The sequence below is a fragment of the Miscanthus floridulus genome, chromosome 16 (assembly GCF_019320115.1).
Source record: "Miscanthus floridulus cultivar M001 chromosome 16, ASM1932011v1, whole genome shotgun sequence".
NCBI lineage: Eukaryota > Viridiplantae > Streptophyta > Magnoliopsida > Poales > Poaceae > Miscanthus > Miscanthus floridulus.
Window position 1 is genome coordinate 92749628 of NC_089595.1, and position 19909 is coordinate 92769536.

The 19909-nt window shown below is 51.0% G+C and overlaps 2 protein-coding genes across 3 annotated transcripts; one reads left to right on the forward strand and one right to left on the reverse strand.

Moving 5' to 3' along the window:
- The first annotated feature begins 212 nt into the window (after positions 1-212).
- LOC136511026 (uncharacterized) lies at positions 213-3091 on the forward strand. Its single transcript, XM_066505272.1, has 6 exons — positions 213-616; positions 701-1226; positions 1437-1595; positions 2177-2333; positions 2413-2551; positions 3007-3091. Exons 1-6 carry the CDS (start codon positions 213-215, stop codon positions 3089-3091), a joined length of 1470 nt encoding a protein of 489 aa, XP_066361369.1.
- Positions 3092-10247: 7156 nt separating this feature from the next.
- On the reverse strand, positions 10248-18625 carry LOC136513999 (uncharacterized). Of its 2 annotated transcripts, none has more exons than XM_066507977.1 (5): positions 18025-18625; positions 17771-17923; positions 17501-17637; positions 17252-17401; positions 10248-10639 (listed from the first exon to the last, which is right to left on the reverse strand). In XM_066507977.1, the coding sequence occupies exons 1-5, from the start codon at positions 18140-18142 to the stop codon at positions 10598-10600; spliced, it is 600 nt and encodes a 199-aa protein (XP_066364074.1). In that variant the 5' UTR covers positions 18143-18625; the 3' UTR covers positions 10248-10597. The 2 variants fall into 2 exon arrangements, with proteins under 2 accessions (XP_066364074.1, XP_066364075.1); XM_066507978.1 differs by having other exon boundaries at positions 10248-10671.
- Between the last annotated feature and the right edge of the window lie 1284 nt (positions 18626-19909).

Here is a 19909-nt window from a genome sequence, read left to right on the forward strand (position 1 = left end):
GGGACGTGCGCTCCTCTCCACCGCCCGTTCCCGAGGACGCGAGGCAGCGGGCGATCAACCGGGCGCACGCCGAGGCATAGAAGAAGAAGAAGAACACCAAGGCGGTGAAGCGTACGAAGCAGATTCTCGCGCACGAGAAACTAGATGAGCGTCGCCGGCAGCAAAGGAAGGATGGCCTCCTGTTGGAGGAGTCCCCGTCGTCGTCGTTATCGATGGATGCCTCAGACGAGGATGACGAGGGCGAGCTGGGGTGGGGTCCCCTGGACCATCTCCCTGACGTAGGGGAGACGGTGCCTAGGGCATTGGCAAGCAGCTCGGCGCCCCCAGGAGGAGGAGGAGCTGCCCCGGGGTCGGCGGTTGCCCACCTTGGGGCCGGGGCCAACACGCCAGAGGAGCGGGCATTGGGCAAATGCGCCGTCAGCCCGGTGGGCTCGGCGGCAGTGGTGGAGCAAGTGGCGGCGGGTGCAACGCTACCGCCCCCGCAGAGGATCGAGGGAGCGCCGAGGCCCATCGGGGACCGGCCGGCGCCGGCGGATGTTGAGGCCGCGCCCCTGCCGCCGCCACTGCCCTTGCAGACGAGGGTTGCAGTGCTGAAGCGGCTGCAGCCTCGCTCGTGGTAAGCGCATTTTTTGGGTAGAGCCGTAGCGCTTTCTGTTCGCTCTTTGGTCTCGTGCTGACCCTGTAGTTGATTTTTCCCTAGTCGGAAGCGACCTGCGGACGAGCTTCCCTTGGCGCCCCTCAAGGCGCTCAAGGTGAGCCCCGGCTCCTCCGCCCACTGGGTGGCGGAGGCGCAAGCCGCCATACAATGCGGCGTGGTGTCGGTGAGGGCCGACCCGAAGGAGCCGGCCACCCAAGGAGGGGCTACCGAGGCGACCCCGACTCAAACGGGGGAGGGAGCGCTTCCGCTCCGCGAGGGCGAGGCTCGTGAGTTGGATGGGGCCGAGGCACCCTCAGTTGTCGAGGCCACCGAGGTCGAGGCCCTCGGGGTCTCTGAGGCTGAGGTGACGGAGGCTGGGGTGCCCAAGACCGCCGAGGCCGCAGCGGCGGGGGTTGGTGTTTCTACGACCACCGAGGCCACGATGGCGGAGGCCGGAGCCCCCGAGACCATCGTGGCCATGATTGCGGAGGCCGGAGCCCCCGAGATCACCGAGGCTGACATGATGGCGGCGAGGCCGTCTGCCCAGGAGGCGGAGATGAAGGCGGCGGAGGCCTTGGTGGCGCCCTTGGTTCAGGGCTCGCCGTTGTTACGAGAGAGCACCCGGGAGGCGGAGGTCTATCCAATCTCCTCCGACGATACTTCCCGGGCGTGGGAGGTGGTCGATGCCAAGGAGACCGGCACCGTGGAACAACCGGCTCTGACCTTGGGCGAGGGAAGCTCGGCCCTCATGCGGGTGTGACCCGAGCCTCATGGTTAGGATCACCCGTGTGTACTGTAGCAGAGCCAGGATGACCCTGAGGGGGAGCCTCTGTTCACCCTCGAGGACGCAGCCAAGGGCGGGCGCTGGGACACCTTCGAGCAATACCGCCAGCTCGCGGAGCGGTCACTACGGACGGCGCTGTCCGTGGTAGCTGACGAACTGTCCGAAGTCGCCCAGGTTCGCGTTTTCTTTTCTTGTGCGATGTTGTCTTTTTCTGAGTTTTGTTGCAATCAATGACCCCTGTTCTGCTTCCCCAGTAGCTCGAGACCCGGTCCCTTGGGAAGTCGGTCTTTCTCCGGCGGGAGAGGGACGTCTAGGACCAGCTCTAGCGGCAAAAGGGCCTGCTTGCGGGTGCCAACGAGCTTATAGCGGCGCAGAGCGCGGAGGTGGAGGACCTTCGACTTCGTTGTGCCGACGCGAAGGTCAAGGTGGTCACGGCCCAGGAGCAGGCCGCCCGTCTGGCGGCACGGGTCAAGGAGTTGGAGGAGGAGCTTACCCGCGTCACTAGTGATCGGGATGCCTTCAAGTCCTGGGCTGAAGAAGCGACAGCCTCGAGCAAGGCCCTTGCTGGGTAGCTGGGGGCGGAGCAGAGTGCGCACCAGCTGATGAAAGGCGCCTTGGACGAGGCCCTTACGGCGATTGAGGCCTCCCAGACCAAGGCTGTGGTCTAGAGGGGAAAGGCCGAGGGTGAGTACTGTCCCCCTCATTTTCTTCGTTTTTCTTGTGTTCGCCTCCTAACTCCCTGATGTGATGTACAGCTGGGGAGAGAGGTCTCCAGGGCTATCGAGGACTCTCGGATCGAGGCCCAGCGCCTGAAGGAAAAGGCCGAGGCCTCCATGGCCGAGGCCCAACACTGGGGAGAGAAGGCCGAGGCCTCTCGGGTCGAGGCCCGTCGATGGGAGCAAAAGGCCAGGGGTGAGTTTCGTGGGCTTCCGTCCCTTTCTTGGCTCGCTTTTTCTTCACACTCAATCTCACTCCGTTTCGTTGGGCGCAGAGTTGGAGGCGGAGGTCACCCGGGCGGCCGAGGCTTCCAGCGCGGTGCAAACGGTGCTCGAGACCGAGATCGGGGAGCACGAGGCACTAAAAAGTGCCACCCTTTCTGCCTGCGAGGCCTTGGAAGTCAAAGGGGTTCAGTCAGGCAGCTCCCTTGGGAGCCATTTGATTGCGCTGAGCAGCCAGATGCGTGAGCGGCTCCGAGGAGCGCTGCACACGGGTGTCAAGCGCGCGTTGGCCATCATCTCCTCTCACTATATTGGCATCGACCTCCTGGCCATCAGTGATGGCTATGTCCTGCCTGATGATGACGAGGAGGCCGACACGGCGGTCACGAAGCTGATGGAGGCGGCAGAAGGCCCTGGCACGGCGTTGGCAACGCTGTTCGAAGAGGAGGTGGTCCCTCCCCTACCGTCTGCCGATGCTGGAGGCCCTGAGCCTTGACCTGGGCTCAAGGGGCCATGTAAAATAGAGTAGGAATTATCTTTGTATCGTAACGCTTGTGGCCATCGAGGCCTTTCTTTTTGAAGTATTTGTGTTTCTTAGTTGTTTTTCTCGTGTTTCCAAGCCTCTACACTCTGTTGCTTTTGATCAGATTTCTTTTGCAAAAAACCTCCTTGGAGCTTAAGCCGTCCCTTGGGCGAGAGGTGGTGAGGGAGTGCCGTAGCCCGGAGGCGTAGGCCGTCTCACTACTCTACCGGCCTCTTGCTTAGGAAACAAACTTTGGTCCGTGGGCTTTTTACAACCAATTCGTCAGAGCGTGCTAGAGACTTGGCGTAGGAATTTTTCAAAAAACGACTAAAGAATGGTGCTTGAAAAATGGTGCGTGGGACTCAGGGGGAGTCCCCTATCTAGCCCCCGAGGGAGGCTTGGTTCTGCAGAGGTAGAGCCAAGTCTGCCTTACAGTGTTATCGTATTGCCGAGCTCACGATGGGCTCGGGGGGGTTTCTCGAAAATTTAGAACAACTAAAGAACGCTTCTTAATTATATTCCGAGAAATAATATATACAATGCTTGAAATTTTAAGGGTAAAAGCGACGTAGCTGTTCTATGTTCCCAGCGTTGGTGAGGATTTCGCCCTTCTCGTTGGCTAGTTGGTAGGTCCCGGGCTTCAGTACTTGGGCGACGATGTACGACCCTTCCCATGGTGGGGTCAGCTTGTGGCAGCCCTTGTTGCTCTGTGTTAGCCTCAACACCAGGTCGCCTACCTTCAAGTCTCTGCTTCTAATGCGCCGAGCCTGATAGCGCCGTAGGGCTTGCTGGTACTTGGCCGAATGTAGCAGCGCAACATCTCGGGCTTCCTCCAGTTGGTCGAGGGCGTCCTCTCGGGTGGTGCGGTTGCTTCGTTCGTTATAGGCCTGTAGCCTTGGGGAACCATATTCCAAGTCAGTGGGGAGGATGGCCTTGGCCCCATAGACTAGGAAGAAAGGCATGAACCCCGTGGCTCGGCTTGGAGTGTTCCTCAGGCTCCAGATGACCGATGGGAGTTTGGCGAGCCATTTCTTACCAAACTTCTTCAACCGGTTGTAAATTCTTGGCTTGAGGCCTTGTAGGATCATGCCGTTGGCACGTTCTACTTGGCCGTTGGTCCTTGGGTGTCCTACGGCCGACCAGGCCACACGGATGTGGTGGTCGTCGCAAAACGTCAAGAATTTTTTGCCGGTGAACTGTGTCCCGTTGTCGGTGATGATAGTGTTAGGGACCCCAAACCTGTGGATAATGTCAGTGAAGAACAGCACTGCCTGCTCGGATTTGATTCGATTGATTGGACGAGCCTCGATCCATTTGGAGAACTTATTGATTGATACCAGTAGATGGGTGTAGCCCCCGAGGGCCTTTTGTAGAGGCCCGACCATGTCGAGCCCCCACACGGCGAACGACCATGTGATGGGGATGGTTTGAAGGGCCAGGGCTGGGAGATGTGTCTGCCGAGCATAGTACTGGCATCCTTCGCAGGAGCGTACTAGCTTGGTGGCGTCGGCGACCGCCGTCGACCAATAGAACCATTGACGGAAAGTGTTCCCCACGAGCGTCCGAGGCGCCGCATGGTGCCCGCAGGCCCCTACGTGCAGGTCCCAAAGCAGGGCTCGGCCTGCCTCGGTGGTGATGCATCGTTGGAGGACACCGGAGGGGCTTCGCCTGTACAATTCGTCGTTGCAGAGGACATAAGTCTTGGCTCGGCGCGTAAGCCGTCGGGCTTCGGTCCTGTCAATAGGAAGCTCCCCCCGATCAAGCCAATCAAGGAACGGGATTCGCCAATCCGCGTCTTGGTCAGTCTGGGGAGGCTCGGTGCTGACTTCCATGACTTCGGGCTTGGTTGAGAGAGTCTCAGCGGTAGGGGGGCGTCGAGCCCCGTCGTGGGTTCGATAGGTGGGCCCTCCTCTACTACCAAGGTGTAGTCAATGGAAGGTTTGTAGAGGTCCCTGGCAAAGACGTTCGGGGGGACCGGAGCCCGTGCTGAGGCCTTCTTTGCCAGTTCGTCGATGGCCTCGTTGTACTTCCGCGCAATGTGGTTTAGTTCGAGACCGTCAAACTTGTCTTCTAGACGACGTACCATCTTGCAGTAAGCCTCCATTTTGGGGTCGAGGCAGTTTGACTCCTTCATGACTTGATCGACGATGAGCTGTGAGTCGCCCCGGATGTCGAGACGCCATACTCCAAGCTCGATGGCAATCTGTAAGCCATTGACGAGGGCTTCATACTCGGCTGCGTTGTTGGAGGCGGCGAAGTGGAGCCTAACCATGTAGCGCATATGTACTCCGAGGGGCGAGATGAAGAGCAGACCCGCGCCTGCCCCGGTCTTCATCAGGGACCCGTTGAAGTACATGGTCCAACAATCCATCTGAATTTGAGCAGGTGGCAGTTGGGTGTCGGTCCACTCAGCCACAAAATTGGCCAGGACCTGAGACTTGATTGCTTTCCGAGGCGCAAAGGTCAAGGCTTCACCCATAAGTTCGATGGCCCATTTGGCTATCCTACCCGAGGCCTCCCGGTTATGGATTCTCTCCTAGGGGGAAAGATGATATTATCGTTACCGGGTGGGACTCGAAGTAGTGGCGCAATTTTCGTCGAGCCAAGACTACGGCGTAGATAAGCCTTTGGATGTGGGGGTAGCGTGCTTTGGTCTCAGAGAGCACTTCGCTGATGAAGTAGACAGGTCGTTGGATGGGTAGAGCATGCCCCTCTTCCTGCCTCTCTACCACTACGGCCGCGCTGACCACTTGAGTTGTTGCGGCGACGTATAGTAAGAGGGCCTCATCCTTCGCTGGTGGTACCAAGACAGGAGGATTGGTGAGCAACGCTTTAAGCTTGGCGAGGGCCTCTTCGGCCTCGGGGGTCCAAGAAAAAGCGTTCGGATTTTCTCAAGAGGCGGTACAGAGGCAAGCCTTTTTCGTCGAGGCGCGAGATGAAGCAGCTTAGGGCCGCAAGGCATCCCATGACCCTCTGTACTCCTTTGAGGTCTCTGATTGGTCCCATGCTAGTTACGGCCGAGACCTTTTCTGGGTTGGCTTCGATGCCACGTTCTGAGACTATGAATCCCAAGAGCATGCCTCGGGGGACCCCGAACACACACTTCTCGGGATTGAGCTTGATGCCCTTCTCTCTAAGGCATTTGAAGGCTATCTTCAAGTCGTCGACGAGATCCTCGGCCTTTCTGGATTTGACTATGATGTCGTCCACATAGGCCTCGACGGTTCGCCCGATGTGGTCGCCAAAGACCTGGGTCATGCACCACTGGTAAGTGGCCCCTGTGTTTCTGAGGCCGAAAGGCATAGTCACGTAGCAGTACATGCCGAATGGGGTGATGAAAGAAGTCGCGAGCTGGTCGGACTCTTTCATCTTGATCTGATGGTAGCCAGAATATGCATCCAGGAAAGACAAAGTCTCGCATCCCGCAGTGGAGTCAACGATTTGATCGATTCGAGGTAATGGGAAGGGGACTTTTGGACAGGCTTTGTTCAAACCGGTGTAGTCTACACACATCCTCCATTTCCCAGTTTTCTTTTTGACCAACACAGGGTTAGCTAACCACTCTGGATGGGATACTTCCCTGATGAACCCGGCCGCCAATAGTTTCTGCACCTCCTCGCCGATGGTCCTGCGCTTTTCCTCATCGAATCGGCGTAGGCGCTGCTTCACCGGTCTGGAGCTGGCCCGGATGTCTATGGCGTGCTCGGCGACCTCCCTTGGTATACCCGGCATGTCCGAGGGACTCCATGCGAACATGTCGGCGTTTGCACGGAGAAAGTCGACGAGCATGGCCTCCTATTTGATGTCGAGGGTGGCGCTTATCCTCAGCGCCTGTTCGTCGAGGCAGGCGGGGTCGACTGGGACGAGTTTGATGGCCTCCGCGGGCTCGAACGTCCTAGCTCGACGCTTGGGCTCGGGCAGCTGGCTGCCAAGCCAATCGAGGTCGACGATGAGGGTCTTGGCTTCCACGAGAGCCTCGGGGTATTCGATGCAGTCGACGTCGCAGTCGTACGCATGCTCGTACGTGGACTCGATCGTGATGACGCCGTTGGGACCCGGCATCTTGAGCTTGAGGTAGGTGTAGTTGGGGACCGCCATGAACTTGGCGTAGCACGGCCGCCCCAGGATGGCGTGGTAGGTTCCCCTGAATCCGACCACCTCGAAGGTAAGTACCTCCTTGCGGTAGTTGGACAGGGTGCCGAAACAGACGGGAAGGTCGATGCGCCCGAGGGGTCGCGTGCGTTTCCCCAGCACGATGCCATGGAAGGGCGTGGCGTCACCCCAGAGCCGCGAACGGTCGATCTCTAGGAGCTCCAGGGTGCTGGCGTAGAGGATGTTGAGGCCGCTGCCTCCGTCCATCAATACCTTGGTGAGCCGGGTGTTGCCGACGATTGGGTCGACAACAAGCGGGTACTGCCCGGGATTCGGGACATGGTCGGGGTGGTCATCTCGATCAAAGGTGATTGCTTCCCGAGACCAGTCGAGGTATCGAGGAGTGGCCACCTTGACTGAGAAGACCTCTCGGTGCTCCCTCTTCCGCTGGCATGCTGTGAGGCACGCCGAGGGCCCGCTAAAGATCATGAAGGCGTTGTGAACCTCGGGGAACCCATCGTCCTTGTCATCGTCCCGGTCGCCGGCCCCTTTTGGTTTGGTGTCATCGTCGGGGGGCCCGAGCTTGGCATAGTAATGCCAGAGCATGGAGCAATCCTCGAGGGCGTGCTTTACCGGGCCCTGATGGTATGGGCAAGGTTTCCTAAGCATGTCGTCGAAGGGCCTAGGGCCCTTGAGGCCTCAGGGATTCTTGCGTTCTGCGGCCGCGACCAGATCGGCCTCCAGGACCTCCTGCTTCCCCAGGCGGCCCTTTTTCTTTCTCTTGGGGAGGTGGGAGGCTGAGGCCTCGGGGGCCTCGTCCCTCCGCTTCCCCTTGGCGTTGCTGTCGGGGAAGATGGCTCCAACAGCTTCTTCGCCCGAGGCGAAGTTGGTGGCGATGTCGAGGAGCGCGGCAGCTGAGCGCGGCATGTTTCGACCTAACTCTTGGACCAAGTCACGGTAGGTGGTGCCGAAGAGGAAAGCCTGGACGATTTCTGAGTCGCCGACGCTGGGCAATTCGGTGCACTGTTTGGAGAAGCGCCGGATGAAGTCTCGAAGAGACTCGTCCGGTTTCTGGCGACAGCTCTTAAGATCCCAGGAGTTCCCAGGGCGCGCGTATGTGCCCTGGAAGTTCCCGACGAAGATCCTAACCAAGTCGCGCCGGTCGTGGATTTGTGAGGGAGGAAGGTGCTCGAGCCAGGCTCGTGCTGAGTCTGACAAGAGCAAGGGGAGGTTGCAGATGATGAGCAGGTCATCGTCCGCGCCACCTAGCTGACAGGCCAGGCGGTAATCGGCAAGCCAGAGTTCAGGATTGGTCTCGCCGCTATACTTCGCGAGATTGGCTGGTTGTCGAAACCGGGCTGGAAAATGTGCAGCGCGGATGGCTCTGCTGAAGACCCGAGGGCCTGGCGGCTTAGGAGAAGGACTGCGGTCCTCCTCACTGTCATAACGACCACCTCGGTGTGGGTGGTAGCCCCGGGCGGGCCCCTCATTGTCGTGGCGTCGTCGCCTGCTGACCACCTCATGGTCTCCCTGCACCTCGCGTCGATTGCCGAGGTGGTCAAGAAGCAAGGGGACCCTGTGGGCTATTGGTGCTCGAGCGGGCTCGGGACGAACCGAGGCTTCCCTATCCTGTCGAGGCGGTGCCGCGGGCAGGTTTGAGGCGCTCCCGTGCCGTCGGGAGGTGGAACTCTCGGCCTACTGTACCGCGGCGGTCTCTAGGAGATCTCGGAGCTCGCCGCGAACCCGTCGCCCCTCCGTGGTAGAAGGCTCAGGCATCGCGTGAACCAGCATTGCCGCAGCCGCGACGTTCTGGCTAGCGCGATTGAAGACTGGGGGTTGCTCACTCCCTTCGTCGTCGTGGATGCGGTGATGCACATCGCGTGCGGGTCGCTGTGGATTGACTGTGCGCGAGGCCGAGGCTCGGTCGGTGCCGAGGCCGAATCGCGGTGGGGGGTCTCGGCAGATGTGAATCCCGAGATAGCTGAGACCCTGGTGCAGAGTGCCGAGGCCCAGAGGGAGCGGTTGATCTGGTGTGCTGGTTCGGAGGCGATGATGACCCAGGGCAGGCTGCCCATGTCGTGTTGTTTTCGAGGCGGGGATCGCGGGGCACAGTGTAGTGCGGGCGCCGATCGTGGGTACAACGTCAGAATACAGTTGCCGGTAATCCCCGCCGTGCTCTGTCTCAGCCGGTATGGCGCTGATGCGACCTTGTGTCCCGTCGGCCACTCCGCAGTGTCGAGCCGCCGTCCGGCTGAGATTGCGGGAGTGGTTGACGTATTAATGGGACGTGACATGCTGTCGGGAGGACCGGTCGAGGCGGGGGCGACGGGCTATCGACAAGCCGGCCTCGAGCGATACGGAGAATAGCTATCTCATTCAAGGTTGTATGCACGGGGCCTCGGGCGAGACGGAGATTGGGCTCCTTGCCGAGGCCTCCCGTGAGAGGCCTCGCGCGAGGCGTTGATTGCGTCAGGACGCCGAGACCTCCTGTGCGAGGCTCGAGGCGAGGTGGAGAGCCTGGTGGGCTCGGACGTGGCCGGTGATGAGCCCATGACTTACCCTCTAGCTTTGTTTTTTGATGGGATTTAAGTGATCCTTTTGATGTACGCTCGGGGTACCCCGTTCTATGGTACCTGACAATAGGTAAAAAAATAGCATGCCACATACATATTTACTGGACAAATATTTATTGAAATTATCCCTTAATTAACATTCCACAAGGAGACCAGTCCATCTTTAGTTCTTCACAAGCATCGTGTGGCCTCACATACTTATCTACCATATACACATACTTCATTGCTTACTTTTATATTTATATGCTTGGTTCTATATACGGTGCAGGCTCAGTGAGCTTGTTCTACAACTCCTGGATGTCATATGTGATAATATGCAAGATTATACCTCAAAGAAGGTAGGAAATAAAGAACTATTTTTTTTTTAGAATTTGCACTTAACAATATGTTATTGATGCCGCATCCCTTCTGTATGTACCGAGCATTATAAACATGTCATAACAATGAACTAGGTTTTCCCTGTTTACTGTATATGCCTCACGTACTTTGAATATGCTAAGCATTTCGCCACCTAACATATTTTTTTATGTAGTTGGAATGAGGCAAAAAAAGGATGGGTTAAAGTAACATACTGGAATAGCTTCGAAATTGGTAATTTGTACCAACTTTTTGCCTCCTGTTTACTCTTCTGATGGGCTGTTAGTATATTCAAACTGACAGGGCGAAGTGCAATGTCAATTCATAATTTACGTCACAAAAATAGGCTTACTGCTGGCAATTCAGATTCAGTGATGTGAACACATAATCTTCAAGGATAGTACAAAAAAATCCAACACAAGGAAATGAACTTGCATTTTTCTTATGCTAAATCACAATGCTAAATGCTTGCGAAGAAGAGAACAGGAACTGCCTTTGGATTTTTTTGCTTCGCTGTAATACAGCATTTATCTGTACAACGATTGTTCCTAAATATCTAACATCTCCCAGCGAGAACAGGTATGTGGCAACCATGGTAGCAGGCGCTTGCCGACTGGCACCAGTACGTTCCGCCTAGCTCGGTCCCCGGACTCGCTCCCGTCGGCTGCCCGCTGTGGTGCCGCTATCTTCACCTCAGAGTTCTCGCTTCGTCTCCATGGAGAGTCCTGCAATAATCTATTTTCCAAAACCTTTTATAGTTCCTTGATCTGCATTTCCATTAACAGTTAAGTACACAGCTTAGGTATTTAGTTATATCAGTTAGATAGTTCAGTTTGTTGTACAAATGGCTAGAAACCAGGTGCAGATTAGTTTCCATATGCAAAATCAAAAAATTTCATTTTCTTATTATTGTGGTACTAATGCCCTTTGTGCTTTACATGTCATCATGTGCTAAAAAAGCATTGCTTGTTACTATACTATTCATATATTCATATTGAGTCAAGTTCTTAGGACCCTACTATTCAAATTGAAATGTCAGAGCATCAGGCAATTCGTTATGCACCTGCTTGCTGTATATTAAACAAATCAGTTCTGTGTATGTATAATTACCTCCTAACCTGCTGTATCTCATTTATAATTTTTTAAAAAAAATAATTTGATTGCATTTCAATCATATTATACTTCATTACCATTTTTTTGTTATTTTTAATCTGCATACTGGGTTGTTCGTTTCTAGAACCAGGTCAATTTTTTTTTCGCGCGTATTTAGCTCCAAAAGGTGTCGCAGGTACTATCCAAACCGAACAAACCTGTGTATGGGTAAAATATAGTGCTCAAAACACTTGTACTGTGCTCTTCTATGCAGCACTCTTTATCTGAGATGGGCATTACTTCTATCCAATTTTTTGAGCGAATATGGTAGGAGTTCTGTCGTTTTATTAAGTTGAAAGCAAAGGTAGATATTTACAATGAATTGAGAGTTATTGACTTCCTACACTACCCTGCTAAAAACGACGACAAAAGTAAATCACAAAATTTCCATTGACTTTCACGGTTTCACCTACATATGTTTACGTATATAATAGAATTTGTAGGTGCCTCCAAGAAGCCAATGAAGGTACATGTACTAGGAGCCTGGAATGTTATTTTTCTTATCTTCCTAATTTCTCATTCAGATTGAAGCCTGGCTTAGTGGCAGTCTAAATTTCTGACTATAGTACAGCAAAATGTCATATAGTAGTGCGAGGAAAATCATAAGTAATCCCAAAATGAGTATGGCAATTCCACCATTGTACAAAGTGTGTCATTTTAACCCTTGATTGTCAAGTGGGTAATTCTAGAAAAACAGTGGAATTGCTTTGGAAAATATAATCCTTCATCTTGCTCTATTTAGCTACTTTGGTAATTATAATATATAACCTTTATGCAGTGTGCTATTTCGCACCATCGTGCAATTTATTGTTAAATCCATGATTTTTTATGATAAAAAATAATTTTTATTTTGTATTTATTTGGAGCTCATTTCCATTTGAGATATGTTGTTTATTATTATTGACAATGAAGAGCAAAAGCGAACTATCAGCACGGGATGTAGCACCAAAGACACAACATAGCTTATCAGTGATGACATCTCAACCTTTTGCTATAAGTTATTATGATGGACTCCAGTAACTGGACGATCTAGTAGGGCACGGCAAAGCCGCGCCTGGGTTTCTAGTTGTATTGTAACGTACGTCCTAGTTCGGAGTTCAGACAACTTACAAGCAGGGTACCGGAATCGTCAGGAGCGGTGGAAGGGAGAGGAGTAGGAGAGAGCGCCGTTGCCGTACGAAGATCAGCCGGGGAGAGGCGGAGGGGAGGTGGCGCCGTGGTGGGCCAGCGTCCGAGACAAGGGGGCAGGGGGACTCCACGGCCTAGCGGGATTCTTCGGGCTTTCCGACGTGGGGCCGTTCGCCGCTAAGCACGTTGGGCTGGGAAGCTCCGTGGGCTCTTCGTTAGATCTTGCGGCGTCTCCATGAGTCCACGGTAACGACGCTGGGCTTTCTGGACGATCGTGAACAGAGGGCCGTGATGCCGTGTGCTTTTTGTGCGCTGGACAGCCTGAGTATAACTATGGTGGAAAAAGTCCACATTACATTCTTTACCTCCCTAAACTCTAAAACCAGGTAAGCCACCTCCCTAAACTTTTAAAACCGTTCGTTTTACCAACCTGACCGGTTATAAGCGGTTTCCAAATACGGTTTTATCTTTCTAATTTTTATTTATTTCGGCTGAATCTTTGAAAAATCATAGTAAACAAAAAAAAATCATAAAATAGAAAATCCATTTTTTTGACTGCACATGAGTAGATCTACACATTAAACATATAATATGGTATGCTTAAGTACAATTTTTTTTTGCTGTAGCTTTAGATCTATGCTTTTGTATAATTGATTCATAGCTGCAGTTTTTATGGTCCAGTTATGGTGGGCCAATTATTGTATGTTTGAATTATAGTAAAAATTTGATACTCATTGGATCATGTATAACTTAGTTATAGATTTATTTAGGTGTATGCTTGTTATAAAGTATTTATAAATCTATAACTAAGTTATATATGATCCAATGAGTATACAATTTTTATTATAATTTAAGCATACAATAATTAGCCCACCATAAAAATTTCACCACAATTGGACCATAGAAACTGCAGTTATGAATTAATTACAGAAAAGCATAGATCTAAAGCTATAACAAAAAATTTGTACTAAATCATACCATATTATATGTTCACTGTGTAGATTTACATATATGGAGTCCAACAAAATTAAAATTTCTATTTTATGATTTTTCTATGATTTACTATGATTTTTTAAAAATTCAGCCGAAATAAATAAAAAAGAAAAAGACAAAACCGCCTTTGAAAACCGCTTATAACCGGTCAGGGAGGTAAAACGAATAGTTCTAAAAGTTCAGGAAGGTGGTTTAGCCGGTTTTAGAGTTCAGAGAGGAAAAATAAAATTTTACAAAAGTTGAGGGAGGTAATATAGACTTTTTTCAAAAGTCTGTTTTTCTCCCTGAACTCTAAAACCGGGTAAACCACCTCCCTGAACTTTTAAAACCGTTCGTTTTACCTCCCTGACCGGTTATAAACGGTTTTTAAAGGCGGTTTTGTCTTTCCAATTTTTATTTATTTTGGCTAAATCTTTGAAAAATCATAGTAAACAAAAAAAAATCATATTTTTGGACTGCATATGAGTAGATCTACACATTGAACATATAATATGGTATGCTTAAGTACAATTTTTTTGGCTCTAGCTTTATATCTATGCTTTTGTATAATTGAACATATAATATACGCATTTGTCATTTGATTAAGTATTAGTAACATGGGTTATGTTTATATTTCAACTTAAAGTTGCACTTTGTTGATGATGAGAGTGGTATGTAATGACCATCAACAATTGGATAGATGGATACTCAATCAGCCGTGATCCTCTCATATAAATTGAGTTGGACGGTCTTATTCGAGTAGGAAACTTTTTTACATGCAATCTACAAATTTCCCACGAGATCGAATAAGTTTTCAAAGGAAATACATGAAATTAGGCTCAGACTACCAAAACCTGCCTAGACTAGTTTACACAGGGTCACAGAAGCACTTAGGCAAAACTGGCTAGGCCGATTTAGTCTGCACAAACTGGCATAGGTCGGTTTTTCTAGGATGGTGCCAATTGTGTCCAAATTCTCCAAATTTGATCGTTTCTTGTTTGGACGTGTTTCTTAATCCATCTTTAACTTTTCGATCATATTTTAAACGTCAACACTCTCCAAGACTCCAACCTAGTCGGGTTTGAATGATCAAGGCTTATAACACTCAGGCAGAACACTCTCCGGTCATATTTATGATAGGACGAGTAGGGTGCTCCACTTGACTCTAGAATGCAAACCGACAGATGCAGTCTCGCAAGGCAACTGAAAGCATCTAGGCCCCTAGTTGGGTTTCAGTGATTAATGACAATACGTGATTACTATAACTAACGTGTGTTTTGCAGAGGCAATTAAGTTAGATCATGATAATGGAGATCGATTGGGCTATCATGGTGGTCATGCCCCTAGATGGAAATCGTTTCTGCTTTCAAAGGATGGACGACAAGGTTAATGATAGACTAGTTCTAAGTGTCGTTTGGTGTTGAAGAGACACTTAGAGTAGTTTATGACTTTGTTTTTCCTGTGGCCATACTATTAAGGGGGTATGGACGGGTAGCTTGACCTAGGTGAGTCTAGTGGGTTTGGTGTGATGCACACTTGCTAAAACTAGCACTAGGTAGCTCCTAAAAAGCCCTTAGATCCATTGGAGCAAACTTCATTCATGTGCGTTCAAAAGTTGGAAGTGAATGGATGGTCAAATACTGACCGGACGCTGGCTTCGGTGTGACCGAACGCTGGCGCAGAGTCCAGTCAGTTCATTTGATCAAGGTGAAGTCGCCTAGAAGTGACCGGACGCTAAGAGGTCAAGTGACCGGACGCTGAGGGCCAGCGTCCGGTCGACTCCAGTAAGGTTCCAGAGAGGGGAAATCACGACCGGACGCTGGCCAGTGTCCGGTCACACTTTAGACACTGGAGTTTGGGGTGAACTGATCGGCGCGTTCGGTCACCCCGCAGAGGCACATAACAGTTCGTTTTTCAGCCCATGCTATAAATACTTCCTCCATTCGTGTGTGGAGGCACTTTTGCTCATTTCATCAGCTGAGAAACACCTTTGAGAGTGCCAAGAAGAGCAAGGTCCTAGTGAGGTGATTGAGATTTGAGAATCCTAAACAGAGCCCTCATTAGTGAGAACAAGAGTAGCAAAGTGTGCATCCACCCTTCTCATTAGGCTTGTTGTAGTCAAGTGAGAGTTCGTGCTTGTTACTCTTGGTGATCGCCATCACCTAGACAGCTCGGTGGTGATTAGGAGCTTGATGATCATCCGGCGGAGCTTATGGATGACACAACTCAAGTTGTGAGCGGTTGTGGGTGATTCACCGCGACGGAGTGTCGAAGAATCTACCCGTAGAGAGCACTTGATCCTTGCGCGGATCAAGGGGGAGCTACACCCTTGCGTGGGTGCTCCAACGAGGACTAGTGGGGAGTGGCGACTCTCCGATACCTCAGCAAAACATCGCCGTGTTCCTCCTTCTCTATTTACTTTGAGCATTTACTTTGAGCAATTCAATACTTGTCTTTACATTCATATAATTGCCATGCTAGAGTAGGATTGGAACTTAGGTTGCAAGACTTTTTGTGCGATAGAATATTACAAACACTTTCTAGGCACAAGGGGTTAATTGGGCTAACAATAGGATTTAATTATTGCAAAGAAATTTAGAATTAGCCCAATTCACCCCCCCCCCCCCTCTTGGGCATCTTGATCCTTTCAATTGGTATCGGAGCCTCGTGCTCACGTATTTATGCTTAATCGCCTAGAGAAAGATGTCTCATGGGGATGGACCTCCTTCTATCTTTGAGGGGGATGATTTTTCATATTAGAAAATTCGCATAGAGGCATACTTAGAAGCTCTAGATGTTGGAATACTTAGAGCCGCCTCACAAGGTTTCCCAAAACCTCGGGATGCTACTAACCTACAAGGCGATGAGGTGAATTACGAGAAATGGAATGCAAAGGCTCGAAACACCATCTTTAGAGGTCTTTGCAAAGATGTGTTCAACCGGATGAGGAACCACAAAGACGCCCATGCACTATGGTTGGACGTCTATGCGCTCCATGAGGGAACAAAGGGTGAGCGTGAGAAACGCTATCACCTTGTCATGAAAAAGCTTAACTCTTTTGAGATGCTTCCTAAAGAATGTGCAAATGAGATGTACTCACGTTTGAATGTTCTTATAGAGGAAGTCAATGGGCTTGGACTCACTCAAATGCAACCATCCGATGTTGTAAGAAAGATTTTGAGTGTCCTCCCCATTGATAAATATGGGCATATTGTTTTCATGCTTTATCAAGGTGATCTTTCCACCGCTACACCGACATAAATCTTGGGAAAGATCAATGCTCATGAGATGTATATGCTAAGATGCTAGTCTAAGATGTTGTCCTAGATGCTAAGATGCTGTCATCTAGATGCTAGTCTAAGATGCTGTCCTAGATGCTGTTCTCTAGTCTAAGATATTGTCCTATGCTGTCCTAAAAACACAAAGACCACAACAGCCCCACAAAGACCACAGCAGTCAGACTTATCCATCACTCTTTTATCTCACTCAAACTCAGCTGATTAACAAGCATTAAGGTAAGAAATTGTATTAATAGGATGTCAATAGACATATTTTTACATAATGTAATTATTGTTGGAGAAGACAAAGAAAAAGCATAAAAATATCTCATAGAAATTCTTTAAACTATCAACATGTGTAATCTATGTTCAGATGTATTTAACTAAATACACCAGCCAAAGTTTGAGTTCAACAGTTAATAAACAACAGACAGAGTGGTTGCTCATGAGAAGAGAACCTACATATTTACATATCAATATCCTAAATATGTAACTAATGCATAAACCAAAAAACAGTCAGCATAGACAAACTTCTAAATATAGTATGACAAGAAACTCAAGTATGCATGAGCTAGTCTTGCAAGTTGGATGCAACCGTTTGAGAAAAGAATGGATAAAACAATGAAGTTTGAGATCAACAGACAACCGCTGTCAGACAATCTATCACATTGTGTGAGCCTAAATGTTTACATATGAATTAACCCAATAATAATGGCGTAAACCAGACAACATCAAAAACAAGGCTAACAAACTTCTCAATATATATCTTGTAAAGGAACTAAAGCATGCATATTTATTTAAGTAGAGAGCATATTACCCTCTGCCGCCCAAAGAAGCAACCATCTGGTTCAATAGAGCCGAAGAAATCAAGCTTGAGAAGACACCCTTTAAGTCTGTCATAGTACAGACCCCTGATGGGGAAGGTGCGGTCATACTCGTACTGCAAGCAACTCTCAGGATACTTCAACTGCAGAAAACATCAGGTCCGCTCAGAAACCACAAGCGCAGCATTCTGTCATCCATGCAAATGATGCGATGACACCCAAGGAAAAGAGAGGAAGCAAACCTCATTGACCAAGTGCATTTTGGCAAGATCGTAGATGAGGCACTGCAGGTGGTCGGAGTAGTGCGACAGCGTGTAGTTGTAGTCGAAGCCGTAGACCTGGAGGTCGTCCAACTTGACGTTCTTGTTGACGTAAATGCCTGAAACCAGCGACAGCGTCCCAGGCCAGCAATGTAAGGCCAGCAATGTTAATACTCTGAAGAACCGATCTGTTAAGCAAGACGGATAGGAGGATAGGGAAGCGAATGCGCAATCGAAATTGGTTTTCCCAACCTTGCGGGTTCATCTTGGGCATGTCCTTGATGGCGGCGGGGATGCTGAGGTAATTGCGCTTGGCGTCCTCGAACTCGCGGCGGATGCGCTCGATCTCATCCTCGCCGGCGCCGGACTGCAGCGTGGTGGAGAGCGTGCAGAGCGCGCGCAGGCCTGTAGGAAGAAAACCACACCCCCAAAGTCAAGAGAGACGCAGTCAGCAGTCAACCCCACCCCCGCAGCGGCATTCCGTCGAACGGCTCAAGTGCAACAACCTCGCGAGGACCGCAGCGCCGTCGCAGAGAGCGCCGGCGACAGGAGACCGTAGCGGTCGAGGAGGCGGAGGCGAAGGCGAGCCAACGCCATCGGGGGACCTGCCTCCATCAAGGACATGGGGAAGAGACGGTCAAATCGAATCGTACCTAGAGTCGAGAGTCGCAACCGCTAGATCAATGTGGGCCGTTCCAAATCTCGGACTCCAGGCAGCGATGGTGCCAGCCATCGTCCGTCACGCGTTGAGGCCATGGCGGCACCCACCCCCTTGGCCACCGTGTCTCCAGGCGACGGCACGCCCCTGGGCCGCCCGCGCGCTGAGGCCGCAGCGGCGGCGCTAACCCCTGGGTCGAGTCCCGTGCATCGAGGTGGGAGTGGGACTGCAACTTCCCCTCCGATGCAGATCCGAAGGAGGAAGGCAGGGCAGGCTGCAGGTGGAACGCTCAGTCCACGATGGCGGAGGCCGGCGAGTCTACGGGCTCCTCGTCCTCCATGGCCACACCGCCGTCGCGAGCTCCTCCAGCGTGAGGCCGCGCAGGGCGGGCGGCAGCGGCCGTGTCCTCCCCCACGGGCAGAGATGCGGTCGGCAGGTAGAGCGACATTTTTTTCGGAAGAAAAGAAAATAGGGCGCGGGGAATGGGAATTGACCCCCGGCTGCCCGAGAGCGTGGTGCGGGGGCGCGGACGTGGGACCGCAGGCTTGGCAGGGCGTGGGACATGGGATCGCAGCAGGACGATAGACGCACCGTAAAATGTCGTAAAGAAAGTGTTCACGATTACTTAATTACGTGGTTCGTAGAGGACAAAGAAGTTAAAAATAGCTTCGTTCGTAGCATTTCGTGCGTACGAAGAGGCGAAGACAGACAACTGAGGCTTCCTTTGGATCAAAGGAACTTCAAAGGAAAAGTAGAGGATTCTCATTCCTATGGATTTGAGCACTGTAGCATCATTTGGAATACAGGATTGAGGCATAGGAAAAGTAAGGGCATGTTCGGTTCCCGGGATTGACGTCCCGGAACCGTTTCGGCCAGAAATGTTTATTTAAATTGTACGCAGCACACTTCAGCAGGAATTGTTCCGGGCTCCCAACGAACGAGCCCTAAAGGATTTTTTCCTATGCTGTTGGTTTCACAGGGAAAACAAAGGATTCGTAACATCAGCTCTAAGCTCTTTTTTTCATTCCTTCGCGTAGGATCGAGGCAAAGCCTAGCTTCACGAGGATAGACTGAGGCTAATGTACAGTCATTTGTGTAGAACGTTGATGATTACCATTCATGATCATCTTTTAATACCATATCTCTCCTATGTTTCCAGTGTTTTTCCTAGGGCTCATCCAAATGACTTTTCCTATTCAATTCCTATGTTTTGAATCCTTTGTTTTACACATGCATTCCTATATTATTCCTCTGTTTTTTCTATTCCTACATTTTTTCAATCCTGCGTTCCAAAGGAGCCCTGACTGTGCACTGGATCGCAGGATCAGCAGCCTCAGTCGCTTCCCCGTTGGCGTTTTCGTAGTGCTGGACACGGTCACACGGCCGTCGTTGTCGCGGTGAGGTCCGGCTTCCCCCACTCGTCACGCGAGATGCAGACTCCTACGCAACTTTTGTACGCTAGCCCTTTAAAAGTTTAAAAACTAGTGGCCAAATCATCGTGCCGTGTGGTGTGGTGTGGCGCTATGCGATTGCGCCTCTTCTTTCGCACGGCCCTTTTGGTCTTCATAACAGGAGGTCGCCTTCTTGCTTGGAGACACGTCCGCGATAGCGCCCTTGATGCGGATTGCGGAGAGCTGCAGCAAACACACCAGAGGAGATGCCAATTGCCAATCATAGCTACGGCAAATGCAATCAAATTGGTGTTCGTGTTCGCTTGAACTTATTAGCCATGT